Source organism: Epinephelus moara, chromosome 11, assembly GCF_006386435.1.
Source record: "Epinephelus moara isolate mb chromosome 11, YSFRI_EMoa_1.0, whole genome shotgun sequence".
NCBI classification, from domain to species: Eukaryota; Metazoa; Chordata; class Actinopteri; order Perciformes; family Serranidae; genus Epinephelus; species Epinephelus moara.
Window position 1 is genome coordinate 15,284,919 of NC_065516.1, and position 15,833 is coordinate 15,300,751.

Genomic DNA, 15,833 nt, shown 5'->3' on the forward strand with positions numbered 1-15,833 from the left:
AAGACATTTCCTCACCTTGCAGTAGAAATAGCGGCTGACAGCCTCCTGGGACCAGGGCTCATGGTAAAACGCCGCCCTCCTCTCCTCCTCAGGGTTCCCCACCACGTCTGTCATTAACTACAGCCAATGAGAGGGAAGTCATTAATGATAGGACTAAATAATAACCAGCATAAATATTATATGTGGCAAGACGAATGGCAAGTATTCAGGTCTTTTACTGAGAGGTCAACTTCAGTATTTTCAAACCTGGACTCTATTTTCTACTGTTTATGTCTAAGTGACTAATGGGAGCAACTGTTTTTGAAATTGGTCCAGTTCAGACGGGGGCTGCAGCTGGCAGCCGCAACACAGACTACAATGTCACCATTCAGGGAATTTGTGCAACGCCAATGTGCTTAAAGTGTTTGTTTTTGCCACTGACAGGCTCAGATTTTTATAAAATGTGTCTGACAACATTAAAGTTATAGTTGGTAATCCTGTTCAGAAACACTTCTTGTTAGTGAGTAGTCAATACATAATGTGTTCAGAAAAAGGAATGAAAAAAATCCGACCTCTGTGGCAGCTGCAGGCCTGTAAAAACTCTGACCAATCCCTGCCATTCGGTGCAAATGGAAAGAACCAATCAGATGCCTTCATGTCTCGTCCTGCCCGAGCCCCCCCTCTGTCCCTCCCTCCCTCCTCCCTGCGTGCACTCATCACGTGTCACCGTTGTCGGAAATATTCAGCACACTCCTCAGCAGAAATACCGAGTTAGCAGGAGTTTGCTGAACAATGGCAGAGAAAATGCAGCCAAAACTACCACTTCCAGCGTTATTTTTATGGCTCGCCCCGCTAAACAGGCTGAGAAAGGAAAGTCAGAGGCAGAAAAGGCTGCAACGAAAAAGGCTTAGGATAAAGAGAGAGGACAAACCAGACATCAACATCCGTGCAGCTTTTGAACAGTGAAGACAACTGAGGGAGCTGAAGGGCCTTAAAAGTGATGCAGAGGTTGCTGTCTTTCTGTTGGACAGGTCATTATTTGTTTGCTTCGGGGAGATTTGTTATTTTACTCGGCTCTCCTCTGCCCTGCTGACTGCAGGATGCGCGTTCAAGCTTGTGTGGGGCCGTGGCTTTGGACGGAGAACTGACGGGAGGGGGAGGAGGGGGTGGAGCTTAGAGGAGGTGCTGCTTTCAAATCTTGCTAGCTCTCCAACATTACCAACTATCTTTAAGTAGAGGATCCCTACAGAGACAGACCTTTTGTAAAGATTAGGATTCTTTCTCTTTAACCAGAAACAGCCCCAAAATTGCTATTGTCAAACTCACCATGCTCCATTTAAATAAAACAGTAATTTTAGCGTGTATAGAGGCAGCATATTTTCACATCTAACTGGGGGAATTATGGGTTTATTTCAACCAAACCAGAACTGGTGATTGCTAGATATGTGAAAAGATGAACCAAGACAACTTTTGTATAGTTTGTTTCCGTTGACTTTGAATAAAGTGTGTTTTACAATGATAAAATTACTGTTTAGTTAAATGGAGTCTGGTGGGTTTGGCTATGGCGATTTTGTGGCTGTTTCTGGTCAAACAAAAACAATCTTACTCTTAAACAGTAGGGATCCTTTCCATGGTGTTGTCAGACATTAAGTGGCAAAAACAAACATTTTTAATGGAAATAAAATGATATTGACACTGAATTGCTATTGGACCGATTTCAAAAGTTGTTGTCTCCATTACTCCCTTAGACACAAAACATGGGAAAAGGGTCCAGGTTGTAAAATACCAAAATTACCTTATTAATAAGGTAAAACTAAGGTAAAACTCCTACATGAAAAATCTTATGGAAGTACAGAAGTATCTAAGTATCAAAGGAAAAGTACTTTGGCAGCAGAATGACTTGTCAGTGTGACATTATATTATTATGTATGCAGTGTTGGGAAGGTTACTGTGGAAATGTAATAGGTTACAAGTAAGTAATGACCCTGTTAAAAACATAATTAACATAACCATTTAAATTACTTCATCAAAGTGCTGTAACATATTACATTATGTTTTTATTACTTTTAAAACAAATGTTTTAAGCTGGGCAATGAAGCTGAAATATGTCAGGAAATAGTCTATGCCAAAAAGAAACACCAGGAAATAGTCCATGCCAAAAAAAAGGCATCCCTGCATTGTGAAAAGATTCAAAGCAACAGAATAAATGTTGTACATCTTTTCACCAAAAAGAATATGTTTGAATGTAACCCCTTTGTAATCATCAACATTTTGATTAGTAAATGTAATTTAATTTTTACTTAACTGTATCTGATTCTAATAACATTGATTTAGTAATTTAATAAAATGTAACTAGTTACTCCCCAACACTGTATATGCAGTATTTTTTTGTAGCTGGTGAAAATAAAGCTAATTTAACTGTTTAAACTGTTGGTTAGTTTAGTCTACAAATAATTTCTCATTAATATATAATACATCACATAAACTGAAAATATATTTAGTAGGACCTTGATATTCAGAGTAACAACAGCTGCTAGAACCCTCTGCATTTTAATATCCACCAGAAACAAACAGTATGCCCAAATAAAGGCAGCCGGTTGTTTCAATGGAGCTTTAAATTGACTCGAGTGTGCGTGCATATAAATATCAAACCTTAAGGTCTCGGCTCTGGGATTTGAGCCAGTCCTGGATGTAGCCCTTGGGATCTCTGGAGAAACTGAGCATGAAGTCCCTCTGGATCTTCAGCTGGTTGATGGACTCGATGGTCTCATGGATCTGAGAAAGGAGCAGTCACATACCGCGCATCAAATCAATTTCTTTTGTTCATTTGACTGTAAGTTTAAAGACTGCAGCGACCACAGCTGAATAATCTATGTATACTGATACAAAAATATCCAAAATGACAAAATGAAATAAAAATGATTCAGTGTCAAGTCTCAGAATTAAAATCATTTACATACACAACATTTATAAATCAGAAACACACAGTTCTACAGGAAATGATGGGTTTATAGATGTTACCATCAGGAGAAGCAACAACAACTAAATATGCACTTCAGTATAGGCAGTTCTACAATATGCAGCTGTGCTGAAAGTATGGCAGTAAGTGTTGCCACCATGGCGGGATATGTAACTTCAACACAACTCCTAGAAAAATAGATATTCAATACCATTTTTGACACTACAGGAAAAATCTGACATTGAGGGCATGAAATAAACTATTTCTTAAAAGATAACCATAAAAAGGAGGTAACATGACAAAAATGACTTTTCTTGGCTAGTAGTAGAGAACAGTAGAATGACTGTAGTAAACTTTAATGATAATAGACAGCACAGCACAACACAGCTGATAACGGTATATTGATGCTGTGGAAAATAAATCATTTTGAATATTCAGAATCAATACATTTCGATAACATTTTTGACAACAATAATGGCGATATTCTCAAAAGTATAGGTGAATGAATTTTAAAAAAAAAAATAGATGGAAAAAGAGACATATCTCTGCCATCATGAAAAAAAGAGAAGAATAATTTTGTGTTCATACATTTAACAGTGGTTTGAAGAAGTACTCGGATATTTTACTCAAGTAAAAGTAGCAATAAAACTGTGTACAAATACTCTGTTACAGGTAACAAAATTTTACTCAAGTAAAAATGCAAAAGTATTGGCATCAAAATACCTTTACGTACCAAAAGTAAAAGTACTCATTATGTAGAGTGGCCATTTCATATTACATTAATGGACTGTAATTGGTATCGTGTTAATGTGTACATCACATTTATATTGTAGCTCATAAAGGTGGAGGCAAACTTTTATTTCTTCATATACTGCTGGGTTTCTTAACCTGTAATAATCTTTTTTTTTGGTCGTTTCACATTTTTTTTAATGATAGTACAGCCAAAGATAGACAGGAAGGCGGGAGAGATACAGGAGATGGCATGCAGTATGGAGCCGAAGCTTTCCCACAAAAGACTCACCATAATATATAATCATTTATTAGTGGATTTATATGTTTCATTATTATCTGAATTTGCAAAGTAAGTCGTAACTATGGAATCAAATAAATGTAGTGGAGTTAAAAGGACAAAAAAACTTTTAAGTTAAGTATAAGTACCTCAAAACTGGACTCAACAACAGTATTTAAGTAGATATACCTCCACCACTGAGCGGCGATACTTGCTGGTGTGTGTGTTTTGTACCACCGGGGACTGTATTATTGAATTTTGAACAAATGTCAGCTTACAAGTTCAAATGTGTCTGTCAAGCATAAATCTTTCCAACATTAACAGCATCCACATTTAAAACTGAAGTGCGTGAAATCCACTGCAAGCAAACTACTCTAATAAAACAAAAGCTCCTGTTAAAAATATATGCAGTAAAATTGGTTGTTCCCATGAGGCAGCTTGGTTTGGGACCTCGGTGAGATTTACAGCATCAAAGGTGAATCAGTCCACAGTGTGTAGTATTTTGTGATCTCACCTTGTTGTCGAGCGAGGCAATCTCCTGCTGGTTGGCGGTGGAGAGGAGGAAGCTGCTCATCTGACCCTTCAGGGGGTCTTCCACCTCCACGTCGATGTCGTAGCAGGCCGTTTTCTTCTGGTCGTTGGGATCCACGCTGACAGAAAGCGAACGTTAATTTATGCAAAGGAAAATCATTACAGAGCCGAGAGAGAGATCTTTCAATAAATCCTTAAAAGCATGCCACAGTGCCCGAAGATTACTGAATCCATGTTCCCTACTTAGACGTCTCTTTTCTTTTTTTGTTTTCATTTGTACAGTGAATAATAACAGTCCTGAGTGTGTTTATGTGACAAACCTACAAAAGCATTAATTAGGTTTTGCCTGTGCAGTCAGCTGCTACCACGTATGGTTTATGAAGTCCAATGGCCAACACTTGTGGTGCAGGAGTGGTTTATTAATCTTATTATATTTTATTTCTTATTTGAAATGATCCTATTTTTATATTGAGCAATAAAGTTAGTTGAAAGTAAAAGAAAAAGATTTTGGCCAGTCACAGGTCATTTCAGAGAGCAGCTGTCAGTCATGTCAATTACTGCTTATGAACTGTGGTCAAACTGTCAAACTAGGCAGCGCTGATCAAATATGAATCAAGATTCTTTTCCTGCATTGCCTATTTCTCGCCTCAGATGTTTTCAGAAACATATTTTGGTGGACTGCTGGAAAATGAGAAATTTTGTGACCCGGCTGCCATGTTTAAAAAAGTCAAGCCAAAACGAAGCACTGCCCACCAGCCGGAGCAAATGTTCTCATTTTACAGCTAAACAGTACACTAAAAAGAAATTCTGAAAACATCTGAGGTGAGAAATAGGCAATGCAGTAACAGAATATTGATTCATATTTGATCAGCGCTGCCTAGTTTGACAGTTTGATCACAGATAACAAGCGGTGATTGACATGACTGACTGACTGGCTGTTTTCATGATGCCATGAGGAGCACAAAGAGGAGAAGGAGGAGCATGAGTTTTTTTTATATGCCTTGTGTACTACTGTCAGGACATGGTGACAGCTATAAAAACCATAACTTTTTGTCATATTTGCTAAAAAAGTTACCTGCAGTTTTAATACAAAACATAAAATCAACTAATATATTAGACATTATTATAGGCTGAGCTACCTGGCAGCATATTAAAGTAATTAACATGAGCCTCACCTCTACCAGCTGCATTATGTATGCATAAATGCACCAATAATTATAATCCAGTAACATATATTTATTCTGAAATGGGCCATTCTGCATAATGAGCATTTTTACTTTTGGTACTTTAAATATACTTAGATGCTTTTGATGTACTTTTACTTAAATATGTTTGCAACTGAATATTTTTACACTGTGGTACTGCTACTTTTACTTAAGTAAAAGATCTGAATACTTCTTCCACCACTGCTAAAACTCTTTCTAATACATACTTCTTTATACTTTTGTCACCTTGATCTTAGTCAGGATTTTTCCTGGTTACTTGCCTAACTAATAAAAATGCTCACACCTTAAAGTTATACAAAATGCTGCGGGAAGACTGTTAGCTGGATCAAACAAAAGACGTCACATAACCCCCATTTTTAGCCTCCCTGCACTGGCTTTCGCCTACTTTGAAAACACTACATGGTCTAGCACAAGCATATATTTATGAAATTTTAGGGTTAGGCCCCAGTCTACCTGCACGCAATCTCAGATTGTACGACAAAAAACCTACTAACAGTCCCCTGATTTAGATTTACAACAACAACCTCTCTGATTTCTTTTAAATCACTAATAAAAACTAATTTTTATAAACTTGCTTTTGTGTATTATCTTTGTCTGACATATTTTCTTGTTAGGAGGGTGCAGACGTACTATTTTGTATAATCTGTGACTCACTTTGAAACCCTTTTCTGAGAGGTACTACATAAATAAATCAAGTTAAATAAGGTCTATATGCAGTGAAACAGGAATCTACCTGATGACATGGTTGATGACGATGGGGTCGGGGGGTAAGAGGAGGTTGGTGAGACGCTGAGGGATCTCAGAGAACTTCAGCCGAGGACAGTCAAAGATCTGTGGAGGTAAAAATATTACGTGTGTTTAGAGTAAATTAATGTGCCAACACACATATCACATGGGGTGTATTGATAACTGTGGCAAGGTCAATTGATTTTACAAAAAACTGAGGCATGTGGGTACAGACTTTATATAGTAGTCAGTGCTGCAAGATAGATATATTTCATGTTACTCACGTTGTCCCAGTATTATCAGATTCTCAGCAACACTGATATTAATATTAATGCAACAGCAGTGAGATTTACAGCACATAGAGTCCCATACCTGTTGGAAGTACTTGTCACAGTTGATGTACTCCTTGTCATGGGAGTCCTGCAGCTTGTTGGTCTTGACGTACTGCCAGAGGGCCTGGATGATGCAGGAGCGAGTCTGAGTGTGAATGCCAAGCAGGCGAGCCAGGCGAGGGTCCAGCTTAAACTGGGGAGGCTGCGGAGACGATATAATCGCATTACGACACTTTTGCACAAACGCCCACCTCGGAGCCTTTACATCATCTCATCTGACATCCTTATCATATTTCCTCCAGCGTGGAGACGGGTGTCAGGTTCAAAATGGTCTTTAATGCACTCTGTAATGTTTCTGTAGACTGGTGGTTATCAGCGACGCGAGGCCTGCAGGTTGTCACTACAACGGCCGATTTCATGGCACAGATTAGTCACAGAGTAGTAACAGAGAGAGAGAGAGTCTATTTGTGGTCAGAGGAGTGAGACTGTGTGGCGCCCTCACCTGGTAGTCCAGCATCAGCAGCAGAGTGCAGCGCACGCTTACGTCTCCCGGCCTTTTCACCTGGAAGCCGTCCGTCTCCTGAGTGGTGGGCGTGCGGTGCCACTGAAAGAGCAGAGCACCACGTGTTGACTACACACCCCATGCTGAGGCTGTTTGTTCTGACTGAATGATCAATTTCACACCATTCTCTTTGTTTCACACATTAGTAATAAGAATCGCTGATTAATTCCTGCTTAGAAGCCCTCGAAAGCTTTTTTATTCTCAACCAGCGTCTTACTATAACACTATAACCACCTACCTATAAATGATGAATTATGTTGCAGGTTTAAAGGAACAGTGTGTAGGATTTAGTGGCATCTAGCAGCGATGACTGAAGATTGCAACCAGTTGAAATTTCTCCTGGTTAGTATAAATATTTAACAATGTTCTACTGTATATCAGCCGCCATCCATTCGAGCAGATCCAAAAAGAGCCAAGGGCAACCTCTGCCTTTATTTTCTTTAATTCTTATGCTGTCTGCTTTAACCCTCCAACATCGTAGCTCCAGTTACATTGCACATGAGTCATGTGCCATAGCTCCCATGGGGTCAGAGACCGTGTCCCAGGCTTCATCTAACAGCCTTAGGGGCTCGGTGGAAGATCTGCTAACTCACAAACCAGCAAACCGTGGGAGCACAGTCATACTCACAAAAAACATGGCTCTCCTCTCTTTGGCCCAATTAGTCAAACAAAACACAAAGGTAAGCAACTAACCACCGTAGCAGGCAGAAGTAGTAGAGCGCAGTCCTCACAAGATGGCGCCCCTGTCTCACACGGTGTGACATACCTTCATATTCCCTACACCTACTTTAAATCTTATTGTTGCTTAATATTGAATGTTATAGAGAGATAGAAAGATTTCAAAACCAGTTTCCAGGGGCTTTAATGAATCTGCAGGCTGTCTGAGGCTGGAGATTTGGCACAATAAACAAAAAGAAAACAAAGAAGCCACCTGAGTGCACCTGTATCTGACAGCCTTGATCTTGACCTAGAGTCTGTGGTTTGATGAGAGGTTAAATTTCTGCAAACCAGCCATGCACAGTGTGCCGAGCAACCAAGATAGCAAAAGGTTAACCATGTGGCTATGCAGCTGAATGTTATCACACTCAACAGGATCACACTGTCAGCGCACACATGAAGTGAAATAACAGATAAACTAAATATCAACCCGCTCAAATACAACATAAGACTCTGTGATTCAGTCTTTGCATTCATTGGAACCTCTTCTGTATCTAACCGCAGATGAAATGCCTTTTACATATCTCCATATTATCTTAACTGCTCAGGAACTGAAAAGAAAAGCACTTTAAGCACCATCTTCAGTACAGTGGATTGCAGTAACTTGGCATGCTATACAGAATAATGTTTTCCTCCAACCAATGGCTGACTCAGAACAGATTAAGTGCTGATTGTACCTCAAGGTAGAGAAAAATTTCTTTTGATGGAAAATCATTCAAAGCGATGCACCTGAGTGCCTTGCCAAAATACCCTCTTAAAAGGAGGAACCTTGAGAAGTCATAATTTTCACTTTGGAACTCCTAAAGTGGGTTTTCTAAAGTCAATACATTTTGTGAAGATACAAAGTGAAGGGCAGCTAATGATTGTTTTTAATATGTAAGCACTTGTTTTCTCCAGCGCTCACACCTGCATGTTAAAACAACCTTGCAATTTTGAAAAAAACAAACAAAAAAAAACAAAAAACAAAAAAACCCCACAACCTCTATTTTCTGTTGTCATAGAAAATCAAGTTATTAAAAAAGGAAGAGGGCAGTCCACTCTCTGTCTCTTTTACTGTGTATTTATCCAACGGGGATGTCAAAAAGAAGCAGGTTAGTTGGGGTGATTGTAGCTCAAGCTTAACCAGGCATCACAAAAAAAAAAAAAAATGTTTTCAGTGTACGTCTCTCCTCTGCATGATGAAGAGGTCGTCACTGACCCTGACTGCACGGCTGAACAGTCCGATTCATGGATTTGAGCCACATACAAAAACTCTTTACTAGCTATTGATGGATGTGATCTCGGATGAAAGCACTGACCTACGAAGGGACAAAACAAGTTGTGAGGACTGTGAATGTTGAAGAGATAAAACTTCAATTGAAGCTACAGTGCGGAAAAAAATAAGCCATTTCTTGCAGAGATTATGAAAAAATGTCTGCTTCAAAGAGCAGCTTTGGTATTTTTCAACCTGGACCTTATTTTCCCGAATTTCAGTGTCAAATTGAAATGGAGACAACAACATTGCAACAGGCTGCAATGTAACTACTTTATGCATTTGTACGTCTCCTAAAAGTGCTTTATCAATCTAAGTATCTAACAACATTATGGAAAGGATCCCAACAAAGGCAGACCTTTTATTAAAGAGTAAAATCCTTTTTGTTTGACCAGAAACAGCCACAAAATTATGATCCCCAAACCCACCAGACTCCATTTAGATAAACTGTAATTTTAGCGTGTATAGAGCCAGCGTATTATCATGTGTAACTGGGTGAATTAAGGGTTTATTTCAACCAAACCAGAGTTGGTGATTGTTGGAACAGTGGTAAACAAGCCAAGACAACTTGTGTGTCTGAGTTTTATTTTGTTTGTTCGCGATAGCGATTTCGGGGCTGTTTCTGGTTAAACAAAAAGGTCTATTTTAGTAGGGATTCTTTCCATAATGTTATCAGACACTACTAACAATAATCTGAGCCTGTCAGTCACAAAAACAAGCACTTTTAGTGAACTTAAAATGATGGTTGCACAATTGCCCATTCACGTTACATGGCAGCCTGTTTCACTGCTTCCAGCTGCAGCTCTCCCACTTAGTTCTGGAACAGTTTTGGAAATTGTTGTGTTCATCAGTCACATAGACACAAACATATAGGAAAATAGGGTCCAGGTTGAAAAATGTTGGAGTTACCCTTTAAGAGAAGGTCTAATCAGGCAACATAAGTAAAAATACCTGTGCAGGTGGACTACAGGTGTGTGATGGAACTGAGCCATTGTTTATAAAATTAGCTTCACCGGTGATATCACTATCAGCACCTTAAATATGAAGCTAGCTTGACTTAGCATAAAGACTGGAAATGGGGAAACAGCTGGCCTGGCCTGTCCAAAAATAACAAAAAAACACCTCTAAAGCGAATTAATTATTAACATGTTTTCATTTGTTTAATCTGTACAAAAGTGAAAAAAATAATAATTTGCAGTAATAAAATAATTTGCAGTTTTACAGGGCAGCCTTACGATGACAAACTAACAGTCTCCTGGCTGTAGCTTCATATTCAGCGGACAGACATGACAGCGGTATCGATTTTCTCCTTGTCTCTTTGCAACAAAAACAGTAAGCGAATTAGTATGTTTTTAGAGGCACCTTTTCAGACTGCAAGGCTTTGTTTTCACAAATCAAGAAACATATTTTAGGTTGTTCATTCCTAACCCTTTTTTTCCCCATTTTTTCTTTTCTTTCTTCACACATTGCCCTCTGTTGCTTATTTAAGCCCTTTTATGTTTTGTCAATCAGTAACGTCTGTAAATTTATTGTTGCCTTTCTTTATTTGTTCATATTGTTAACATGTGAATGCACTAATTGGTGAATAAAGGGATAAAAAAGAGGTGACTGTTAGTGTTTCACCCTCATATTCATAGCTTAATTACCAACTTTCTGTCCAAATACTGACAGACTGCGCTGTATTATCTACCTAGCATTTTGTTATTTGCTGCTAAAGTATGTAAATAAATACAAAGAGATGGGAGCCAGAGCATGTGGTGATACCACCAGTGATGCCATTTAAAGCTGACATTCATTCATCTCAAAAACTAATCTTCATGACAAACACTAAAAAGTCAGCAATCATTTTGTTAGAGCAGTTAAATGGTTGATGAGGCAGTGGGTGTGCAGTATTTAAATGAGCCTCTGTCTGTGTGTACAGACTGCAGCAGCCATGTTTGAGACTGACCTCAACCAGGTGGTTGTCAGGACCGTAGAGGTCTTTGTCCAGCTCGATCACCAGGCTCTTAAAAAATGAAGAGAACTTCTTCTTCTGCTTCCCCGGCTGTGAAACAGACAGAGAGAGGTGGTCAATTAATGTCTAAAATCAAACACATATGAACACTAAAATATGCTAGTCGCCACGTCTTTGCTTATAGCAACGTTACTCATCAAAAAACCCACAAGAGGCCGAGTGAGATCAGAAGGAAAGCGAGACACTAGACATTCTCAGGGTCCACTTCCTGCGAGCTCAACCAGAAATATTTGTGGTTTGTGAAACCTAAATGCTTCCTACCGCTGTGAGACGACGGCCTTGCCCCAGACTGCTAAGAACATCAGAGCTGTCTGAAGGGAAGCTTACGGTCCAAAACAAATCTAAGATCCTTCTGCTTTTCATGCTGCATCAGTCTCCCACTAAACACTCCTCATGACATCAATCATTCATTTTATATTCAGAGCCAGACGATACTTTTCTGAAGTTGTTTGAGCACATCATTACCGAGTGGGACTGCTGGCCAAAAACGACCCAGAGCGGCACACTTTCATACTAAATGGGAAGATTATAATCTCAGTTATTTTTTAGAGGACAAGCAGCCATTTGATGACATAATATACCCTGCAACAAATCTGTATCACAGAAACTGTAGTTTAAGGTTATTTAAATTTCAAATTTGCTGTGTAATTAATGAAACAGGTATAAATCCAACAAATGGAACATGTACTGTATATTTTAGATGAACACAACTCACGTCATCCAGCAACTTCCCCTCTACTCGCAGCTCCCACGATGCAATGCTGCCGTCTGAGTCATCTGCATCGGGTCTGGCAGGGTTGAAGGTGTTTGATATGTAAAGCCTCAGTTTACGCTTCTGCTGCTGACACAAGGGCACATTAAAATACCACAAATTAAACGCACATTCCACAAAAATCCTAAATTGAAATGTTGTGCTGCGGTTGCCCCATCTGAACTGATTAGCTAAATATAACAGCACATTTACAACATTAATACTGGATATATATGAATGTATTTCCTGTATTTTTTCATATTTTCTATTGTTTTGTTTTTTTATTCTGTCTTTTGACTTTTGCACTGTTTATTGTTGTGCACCAAATCAACAAGACAAATTCCTCACATGAGAGAGTCTTCAGTCTTAAAAACATTTTTTTGTGTTTTGTAAAGAGACAAAACTAAAGAAAATAAATCAAATAAAACCCTCTATACAAAGACACATTAGTTACTAACAATAAAACCTTCCAGTAGTTGTTGAGGTGCCAAAATGACTTCTAATAACATTTCTTACCTTTCAGAATTAACGTTTTAGGCCGACACCTCAAGGACAGCAGGGGCACAATGGCTCCTGATTTTCCTTTTTGTCCTTACCTTCATTGGTCTCTTCAATGCTTCCTGGATGTCCACACGTTTGCGCATGATGGTCTGGTCCAGTTTGCGCTCAAACGCCAGCAGATCCATGTAGGCCTGAGACTCAGGTACCAGCTCACGGATCTGCTCAGAGGGGAGACAATCTGACATTAAAATCTTTAGATCACACATTTGATTAAGAAGTTAGATTTTCTTCACTTATACTATCTGACTATCACTTAAAGGCTTAAGCAGATTAGCTGTCTGTCCTGCCTTAGTGCTGCGGGGGGTCCAGCGTCTTATTTCAGGGACATCTAGCCCCTTAACATATGGGTTCTTTCTAAGGAATATATAGAATAACAGGAAAGGAATAGTTCAACCTTTGGTGAAAAATGATAAGTCGCTTTCTTGCATAGTCAGATGAGAAGATTGATACCACTCTAATATCTGTGTTGTAAATATGAAGCTACAGACAGATGCCGCTTAACTAAGCAGAGTGTGGAAACAAAGGGAAACAGCTGGCCTTGCTCTGTTCTAAATTAAAATCAATCTACCATTGCCTCAAAAGATCACAAATTAACATGTTCTATCTTGTTTTCTATATATTCTCCAAAATGTCAAACTGTTCATTTCCTGTCAGACAGTATCACATATATATTCTGTATTAACTTGTCTCACTTCTTCATTGACACTGAGTGAAATAATCAAACCAAAGACTCCACATTTCTACGGCTGTCTTTACCATCAAATAGAATGTGGTTGATGAGCATCATTTTATTAGCCTGGGAACCAGACCAATCTGTGAGCTCATTTTTTTTTCTTTGCTCTGGTGATGACAGATTATCATTTTCTACCCATTTCCCCAAAATTCAGCCTGACATATTTACTATTTTTAAAAAATTTATGATCTCCGCTAGAATTTGAAATGACGCTCAGAGAGTTTTTATAAAGTCTGGCCATACAGCATGAGTCTGTGCTGCCTGACCCAACTGCAGGTCAGTGGGATTCATACAGTAGGTCAAACTCAAAGCTCCCTGGTGGCCTAAGGGTTTAATAGAATGCTTCACCCCCCAAAATGCTCATTCGTATCTAAATTACTTGCCTGTTTTGCGTTAAACTCCAGTTGACTAAGAATCTGAGAAAAACTGAGAAAATTCTTGATGAATTGAAGTCATAGGAGTCGGCATTTAACAACAGCAAAACTATATCAAAACATCTGTTTAAACTCTCACACAAAACCTGCAGTATAATCCAAGTCTCATTTATCCAGTCTGATGCTCAGTACTTCCCAAAATAAAAACAGCTCTTGACAACAGGGAACTGAATGGAAAGTGAAATTTATCTCTGCTTTCTTCAAAGCCAGACTTCATTGACAAAAACAGTAATTTTACATCTCTGAACACAGGAGCTGTTGGTCTACTGCTGCCTCAATTGGTTCATTTATTTATGTTATTGTGTAACTTTGGTGAAAGTGAACAACCCTTTAAAACACCAAATAACACAAAACAAACTAGCTGATTGAGGCAGCAGTATACCAACAGCGCCTGTGTTCAGTGACGTAAAATTAGCGTTTTTGTCAATGGAGTCTGGCTTTAGATAAGTTTCACTTTCCACTCAGCTCCCCATGGAAATGGCTGTTTGGGAAGTACTGAGCATACGACTGGATGAATGAGACTTGGATAATGCTGCACAGGTTGTGTGAGAGTTTGTAAACTGGGGTGAGTAATTGATATATAAACGGTCCTTTGGTGGTTGGATTATTCCATTGAGGTGCTGACCATAAACTGTAATGTCCCAAGTTTGACTACAGCCAGGGACTTATGTAGCATGCCATTCTCCATCCCTCTGTCCAGTACCAGCTATCTAATGCCCCAAAATACTTAAATATACCTGTGACACAATACGTTCTGAGTTTGAGGAGACTAAAGACTTTATACAATGTCAATAAAAAGCTTCATCAGACTCAAATCTTTACAGTACATGGAGTAGAATTAACTGTGTGCAACATTTGCTTTATATGAGACTCATTTTTCTCCAAAACTGCTGCCCAGTCTGCCATCCTCACCATCCTGGGGACGCTGGGGGATAAAAATGAGATGCAGAGTGTGCAGCCAACCAGCCAGGACTCACACATTACCATACCGATGAAAGTCCTCAGAGCATCAAGGGCTGCTGCTTACTTACCAAACTGTGCACACACACACACTCCTACAGTTCGCTCCTTCTCCTCCCTCCCTCTTCTTCCCTCTTTCATGTTTCTTTCTAAATGGCTGCCTTCATTGTTCCCTCTCATTCCTTCTCTATCTCCATCTCGCTGCCTTTCACCGGGGCCGAGGTGCCGAGCAGACAGAGGAGTGTGGCAGACATTCCCTGTCCCTGACTCATTATTGTGGAGTGGCGCCCCAGCCATGCCTACTGCTATCTCTCTGTCTGGGTTATGTTAGGGGGGATAAGACCTGAGCCAAGACGCTCACAGCCTCCAGACCTCCATAGTTTCAGTGTGGATGCCTTCTGTGCGCTGGCCAGGACGTGGTGAAGTGATGGCGTGGCACAGGGCCGAAAACTGAAACCACGGGATGAAAATCGCAACCTCAGTCGGCACAGACTCACCTGTGGCAACGTGGCGATTCTGCTTCGTTCTACTTGTGGTTGCGTCTCTGCCATATCCCGCTGACTACTCCAATTTAAATCAATGAGCCACCATCCAAACAACAGAATGAAAACCTAAAAAAAAAAAAAAACCTAAAACCTCCTGATCGCTCCCCTTCATCCTCTCTCTCCTCATTTGGAAATAACACATAATCATCTGGCCCTCTGCGCCTTCCAAGAACCCCTGACATCAAAAACCGAGCAGGGTTTTTCTGTTCTGCACACAAAAGATAATAACACACACACACAAACACACACATGGAAAACACAGCAACAAAGGTAAAAAATATGCAGCCTCACCCTTTGCGGAAGAATCTTGTCTGCCATTTTCCTTCTCTTAGCACTAGAGAGAGGGAGAGAAAGACAGAGAGAAAGAGGAAAAAGAGAGCATGTTACTATGGTGACTGATAGCGTAGCACCCAGGCCATCTGCTAAAATGCTGGGCCATATCCAGCACCCCAGCATCCCAGCTGTGTGTGTGTGTGTGTGTGTGTGTGTGTGTGTGTGTGTGTCTGCGTCTGTGTGTGTGCGCATATGTGTGTGCTCATGTG

General features: G+C 39.7%; 1 protein-coding gene across 8 annotated transcripts in view; it reads right to left on the minus strand.

Annotated features, from left to right (window-relative positions):
* Window positions 1-15,833, minus strand: part of smarcd3b (SWI/SNF related, matrix associated, actin dependent regulator of chromatin, subfamily d, member 3b) — a 55,852-nt gene that overhangs the window by 3,989 nt on the left and 36,030 nt on the right. For 3 of the 8 annotated variants that reach the window (XM_050056338.1, XM_050056333.1, XM_050056339.1), the window contains 10 exons: window positions 15,583-15,625; window positions 12,655-12,777; window positions 12,023-12,148; window positions 11,242-11,337; window positions 7,265-7,393; window positions 6,803-6,964; window positions 6,438-6,535; window positions 4,462-4,597; window positions 2,632-2,754; window positions 16-117 (listed from right to left, as the gene is read on the minus strand). In XM_050056338.1, the coding sequence (XP_049912295.1) occupies window positions 16-117; window positions 2,632-2,754; window positions 4,462-4,597; window positions 6,438-6,535; window positions 6,803-6,964; window positions 7,265-7,393; window positions 11,242-11,337; window positions 12,023-12,148; window positions 12,655-12,777; window positions 15,583-15,625 (1,138 nt within the window). The remainder of the gene's footprint in view (window positions 1-15; window positions 118-2,631; window positions 2,755-4,461; window positions 4,598-6,437; window positions 6,536-6,802; window positions 6,965-7,264; window positions 7,394-11,241; window positions 11,338-12,022; window positions 12,149-12,654; window positions 12,778-15,582; window positions 15,626-15,833) is intronic. The other 5 variants (XM_050056334.1, XM_050056340.1, XM_050056337.1 and 2 more) reach the window with 3 other exon arrangements.